This window comes from Hoplias malabaricus, chromosome 4, assembly GCF_029633855.1.
Source record: "Hoplias malabaricus isolate fHopMal1 chromosome 4, fHopMal1.hap1, whole genome shotgun sequence".
NCBI lineage: Eukaryota > Metazoa > Chordata > Actinopteri > Characiformes > Erythrinidae > Hoplias > Hoplias malabaricus.
This window is the reverse complement of record NC_089803.1, coordinates 16,048,606-16,054,959: the sequence shown is the minus strand read 5'-3', so window position 1 is coordinate 16,054,959 and position 6,354 is coordinate 16,048,606. Positions and strand designations below refer to the sequence as shown.

General features: G+C 46.1%; 1 protein-coding gene across 1 annotated transcript; it reads right to left on the bottom strand.

Annotated features, from left to right (window-relative positions):
• Positions 1 to 6,086, bottom strand: zbtb22a (zinc finger and BTB domain containing 22a). Its single transcript, XM_066667772.1, has 4 exons — positions 5,894 to 6,086; positions 3,577 to 3,788; positions 2,524 to 3,241; positions 1 to 2,316 (listed from the first exon to the last, which is right to left on the bottom strand). The coding sequence occupies exons 2-4, from the start codon at positions 3,781 to 3,783 to the stop codon at positions 1,289 to 1,291; spliced, it is 1,953 nt and encodes a 650-aa protein (XP_066523869.1). The 5' UTR covers positions 3,784 to 3,788; positions 5,894 to 6,086; the 3' UTR covers positions 1 to 1,288.
• Between the last annotated feature and the right edge of the window lie 268 nt (positions 6,087 to 6,354).

Genomic DNA, 6,354 nt, shown 5'->3' with positions numbered 1-6,354 from the left:
TCACTTTATAGAAATACTGAATTACCCAACATTTCAATTCAGTGAAGAAGAGGGAGAAAAAAAACAAGCAAGCTTGAGTTCCCCTTTAAATTCTCAGTCACCATCATTCACCAGGTCAGCTCTGGCAACTGTCTGAAAAATCTTTATTCATAGACATCACTCAATTTGAACATTTAGCACTGAAGCTCTGCTGGCCTTTCCCCAAATGGGAAATACAGAAACTGCATATGAAGCTACACAAAGCACAGTTCATGATCAGGTCCAAGAGACAAATTTCACATTAGATAAACAAAAAGGTGTTTTTTTTTTTTTTTGTCTTTTGACCACACCCCCGCAGACATGGATGGTCTAAGCTTAAGTCTTTTTGATTTTGATAAGCATTTTTAGTTTTTCTTCACATGTGCTTCATTGAACGCGCAAAGCCTGTCAAATAATACAATGAATTTAATAGTAATTTAGCTGGTAAACATAACCAGAAGTTTTGAACGTAATGCATGTTTAGGTACATTAACAGTGATTTGCACACAGTTCCACACATGCAATCAATAACTTTCATCTTGGAATTACTTTAAGGCCATTGGCAGCAGCAAAACCTGTTTGACAACAGTCATATTGGCATCGATCATTCATCGTGTGCAGCACTTACTTTAATATGACAGGGTTCAGTCACATGGCTTTTTTAAAAATTTTACAAATCTTGCAGTTTTTTCAAATCTCACTGTGTTCAACAAACACTGACATTGACGAAAGCTGAAATTAGATCATTTTATCTTCAACAGATGAGGCATTTCTTGTAAATTAAAGATGATCACATGTGCTACTTACAGCTTATGAATATGACCAGCTAAGCTTTAGGCCATGTGTGTTTTAAACAAATACTGTTACAGTTCTGAATATTTTTACTGAAAATACAAGAGTTATTTCATGATAAAAGGACAGATTGTCCGAATGCCAGTTGGATTAAGCCTAATCTTTTTCAATTCGAAGGTTAATTTATTCAGTCTTAAAAATTGAACTTGTTTTCAGTATCTGTGTCTGTGAAACAAGCTCTCTAAGTTTTGAGAGAAACAGGATCATTTTCTTAAAGTGCCCATCTAAGTTGTGGCTTGGACAGATTTCTGAAATCTGGTCATCACTGTCTAATTAGTTGATTGCCTCTGCGTTTATTCACTGCGGTAGTTACAAACTGCATAACATTCAAAAAGCAGGTTTAGCTGGGACTAGGACACTGACCTAAGGTCCACACAGAAACAGAGAGATTTGATCAGAATGTGTTCGTTTCACTTTCTCACGTGTAACTGCCTCCGTCTTCCTGCTTCAGAACCTGCTCCATCAGAGCTCTCTCCTGTCCTGTAACTCTCCCCATTAAACCCTCCATGCAATCTTCCCTTGTCTGCCCCTCCCCTTGCTCCACCTTTACCTGGCCCTGCCCCTCCCCCAGGTAAACTCCATACTCAAACCCTGACTCGTCCTGCCCAGGCTCCACCTCGCTGCCATCGGTGACTGGGTCTATATCAACGCGCTGATTGGATGCTGAAGCTTTGGCGGCAAGGCGCTGACACCGTGCCTGGTGCTTGAGGTAGCTGTCTCTCCAGACGATCTTCTTACCGCAGAATGCACACTCGAACGGGCGCAGGCCACCGTGTGTCTTCACGTGCTTGGTCAGATGGTGCTTCATCTTGAAGCTCTTGGCGCAGACGGGGCAGGCAAAAGGCCTCAGGTTCAGGTGCTGCATCTTGACGTGGCGGTCGCGCATGCTCTTCAGTGTGAATGCCTTTCCGCAGTGACAGAAGTGCACTTTACCCGTGTACGGTGTTCCCGCCAGGGAAGGCGGAGAGGAGGACGAGGGGATGGGAGAGGAGGAAGGAGGGAGAGAGGAAGAGTGTGAGGGAGAAGAGAGAGCTCCCGACGTCCAGGGAAGCTCTGAAGGCCCCAGCACATATTCACCGCCGGCATTACCACCACCAGGTGACACAGGTATTAAAGGCCTCTGGGAAACCTGCCCGGTGCCGTCCTCGATCTCGTCATACGTCTCCCCTTCAAAACCAGCCTCCGCCAAATGGCTGAAGTCCATCTCTCCTTCCATATCGTCCTCAGCATCCTTTGCTCTTTGTTCTTCCAGGGATCTGTCACCCGCCTGAGCATACGGACCTGCAGACCAATCGGCTGCTGACTGCCACTGAGTGCGTGCAAGGGCTCCCTGCGTCTCCTGAGCAGACAGAAACCCTTCCTCCTGCCCTCTGTCTCTCTCTGCACTTTCTCTCCCTCCCTCTCTCACTCCCTCCACTTTGAGAGTTGCCCCTGAGCCACAGCCTCCTGAGAGAGAGAAGAGCAGAGAAGAGACGGTCAAACACAGACACAGAGACACAGACACAAACACGGTGCAGAATAATGTCAGAATCTGGGACGCTCCCTTTTTCTAAAGGCCAGATGGGATGCTTCTGCTGCTGCTGTTTTGCGACAGTGAGAGCTTCCCCCGCTGGACGGGGGGTTAAACAGCAGTGATGCAGACGCTCCACTCACCAGCGCCGCGCTCCTCCAACTCCAACTCCACCTTCACTCTCTCCTCCTCCAACTCCTCCCCCACACCTTCATCCGCTTCCATCCACCTCTCCCCTCGCCTTCTTTCCTCCTCCTCCCTCATCCCTCGCTCCCTGTTCTCCTGCAACCCCCTGAGGCGGGTGCGAACTTTTTGGCGATCGTTTGCAACACCGCTGCTGGCCATCCAGACATTTTCGGGGCTGCAGGGCTGCTGTCCTTCGCCCACTGGGCTGCAGTTAGAAGGAGGAGTTTCTGGTCTGTTTTGGGAGGGGAAAGAGAGCCTGGATCTGCCCCACTTCCCGTGCTGCTGTTGGAGCTGCTGGGGCCGCCTCCAGGTGGCCAGAGGAGGGAGAGTGCCATGCTCCCCACTGATGGGCTTCCTTTCCTGGACAGAAGCTTGCCCCCGATCCCGCTCCTCAGGGTCTGTCAGGCAGCAGTCAGAGCTGCTGGGAGACTGGTGCCTGGATGAGCTCGCCTCGCCGGGGCTGACCTGCGTTAAAGGCCGCGACCTCTTTAGGATGTCCGTGCACTTGTCCACGATGTGCCACATCTGCAGGAAGCTGGCCACGGTCACATAGTTGACAATGTCATCACGCACAATGCTCAGCTGACCCGTGTAGGCAGAGTTCAGGACACTTTCGAAGGCCAGTGGGTCCATGACCGAAGGCAGAGACACTGTGGTGACGTTCTTCAGCAGAACCTGGGAAAAAATGAATACAGTTCATTCGAGAATAAATCTGAACGTGTGGTATTTTGTAAAGTCAAGACCATCTTGTTGTTCAATTTTCAATTGAAATGGACATTACTACAAGTTTCTTATCTCATGTTCAAAAACCAAGCTGGAGATATGTAATAGAAAAAGGGTAAATGTTATACACGCTGAAAAATGAGCCGTTGAGGAAGCTGATTTTTCCCTTACTAAAGCTAAAGGATTCATCCTCCATGTTGACTGAACATTAAATAAATACAGGGTGGTCTCAGAGTTCTGCACAGTACTTTATATCTGCACATTATATTTATTTTATTGATCTTTACCTGGTCATGAAAATAAGGCGAGGAAGCTGCCAGCACACAGCGATGTGCCCTGAACACCTGGCCCTGGACCTGGATGGACAAATCACACAGTCGGCCCTCCTCTCGCTGTCGATTCAGGTTGTCTAGCACTGACGCTCGCACATTGGGAAAACACACCTGGACCACCTGGCCAGTGGGAGCACCACCACTACCCAACACCTTATCCATCGTGCCTGGGGAGGAAAGAAACAGTGCATATGGAAATACATAAATATAGCACTGTGTAAAAGCCACCGTTCCATGGATCAACTCAACTGCACCAGCACTGGAGTGATGGAGCACTATTCAACCACTCTGAGATGAATAAGAGTGGTTGTGAACCAGAACTAATGCATTCAACGTCAGTACCTGACCTAACAAAGTCTCCCAATGCCTTTGGCAATCAAATTCTCACAGCAATGTCCTAACTACTAGTGTAAAGTCTTTCCGGAGAAGATCAGCCTTAACATAAAAACAACCTCACAGTCCAAGCCTCACTGACCATATAGGAGCACTTTGTATTTCCACACTGCACAGTTTGTGTTGGTCATACTCCAGTCCTTCTTCAGTGGACACAGGACGCTATTGATTGGAAATTTCACAGTGACACTGCTGAGGCGTTTGTAAACTCCAGAAGCACTGCTGTGTCTGATCCACACATTACCACACCACCACCAGGTGTCACTACATCGCTGAGAATGATCCACCACCCACATCATAACTGCTCAGTGGCGTGGTCATGCACAAGACCTGGGTAGTGGGGGCATTCCACAAAGCAGGATTTCCCAGTTAGCCAGCTAACTTAATCTCAAAGGCTGTCCAATAGGAATCTCCCTCAGCTCTGTTCCTATTGGACAGGCTTGGCTTAAATTATATGGCCAACCAAGAAATCCTGCTTTGTGGAATACCACCCTGATCACAATCCATATGTATAATTAGTTGAAAACTTATAGGAGGGATGCTCATCCTGCTTCCTACCCTCCCACACTCACAACCATGTCCAAACAGCTGTGCATGCTCAAACCAACACAATGATAATGAACTTTGCTGCAAACTATATCTAAAATCAATTTTTATCAATACGTTTTATTGGCCCTAGACTACAATCTGTAATTTAGAACCACAAAGTGCACCTGTATGGTAAAAGAAGCTGATAACTTTTGTAGAAACAATGGAGTATTAAAAAAAAGAAAAAAAAAACACACACACACACACAGCAGCAGCAGCAGGTAACCATGCTTAGTGCACGTGGAGTATTTTGGGAGTTAGGTGCCTTGCTCAAGGGCACTTCAGCCATGGACATTCCTGCTGGTCATGGGGACCTAACCAGTGACATTTCAGTACCAAGCCCCTTCTCCAACCATTAGGCCACAGCTGCCCCAAAAGAATCATTATTGACATTTGGACTCAGATCATTGAATGTGCAGTGTGCTAACTATTACACCATGGAATCACTAATTATATTTTATTTTTCTTCTTGTAGAAATAACAAACTGTGATGAGCTGAATCCAGGAGCCTTACAGCACCAACTAAAACAACACCACACAGGACTCCAAACCAGGACAAGAGCCAGGAACAGAGGAGGACCCTCCTGGGGGACCATCCAGGAGTAGACCTGTGGGTGTGATCGGTTTAGATTAGATAATATCCCACCCGGCACAGCTGAATGGTCATGGGCTCTGGGAGGGTTGATAGATGGACTATAAGTTGAACACATATAGACTGCCTGTATGATATAAGTGAGGGCAGTCTCATAAATATCTATATATTAGGCCTGCAATGGCCCACAGTGTGTGGTGTACAGTCCATACTGACCTTATATTTAACCTCTTCTGGTCCCAACACTGACCCTGAAGGTCATCTATCTCTATAAATATCCTGTGGACAAAACTAGCTGGTATCCAGCTCGACTGCCTACATTAGCCCAAACTACACTGTTGATTCATGTGGCACACAACGTTGACAGCTGTGAAGCACTCGCCGTGAAAACCAAGAAAACCCAATAAGGTAAAACATGTATAATTCAAAACGAAACAGATACAGTTCACAGGTTACAGGGGCTGAGGTTCGCGGCTTACTCACCAGCGTCTTACTCCAACTGCCCGTTCCACCTTAAATGATGCATCAGTTACATTCAGGCGCCTACACATTTAAGGTGGAACGGAGCATTTTGAATAAGGAGGTCAAGACAACTCCAGCCTCATCAGTGGAGATGACGTGTGTGCATATAAGTGTTGTGTTTTAAAAGCTGTTAAACGCTTTTTAAAAAGGAAACAGAAAAGACTCGGTACTTCTTACCCCACACAAAAACAAACGGATAAGGGCCTGGTGGGGGGCGGTGACGACTCCTTAAATATCCCTCTGTCCGGGAAACAAGATTATCGCTGGAATTCGGAGTCTTTTTCAGCAATAATCCGCTTCATTTACACAATTTAGACGTTTTCAACCTGCTCCTTTGCGGAAAAAAAAACCTCTTCTTCTTCTGCTATCTTTCAACTGAGACCAGAGACTAAGGTTACACACCGCCGCCTGCCGGCAGAGCGAGCACACAGACTATAGAGAAATATAAAGCAAGACCTAGCATGAACCTATTCAGAAATACGGTTTAACTTTTACATTATACTGAGTTTTATTGGGTCTCCTGCACCACACATTTCAGTGTTTTCTGTGGCTCATTCTAAAAATCTTTATAGTTTTCTAAATTTTATATTTTTAATGTAAAGAAAAAAAAGCTGTAAAGTAACATAATTTTGTAGCAA

What these genes read in the sequence shown, in the direction of transcription:
- zbtb22a (XM_066667772.1), bottom strand. Translation starts at nt 3,783, where the DNA reads ATGGATAAGGTGTTGGGTAGTGGTGGTGCTCCCACTGGCCAGGTGGTC. An exon ending in CGCCTTATTTTCATGACCAG is followed by an intron (nt 3,242 to 3,576) that starts GTAAAGATCAAT and finishes ATTTTTTCCCAG; the next exon opens with GTTCTGCTGAAGAACGTCAC. An exon ending in GTTGGAGGAGCGCGGCGCTG is followed by an intron (nt 2,317 to 2,523) that starts GTGAGTGGAGCG and finishes TCTCTCTCTCAG; the next exon opens with GAGGCTGTGGCTCAGGGGCA.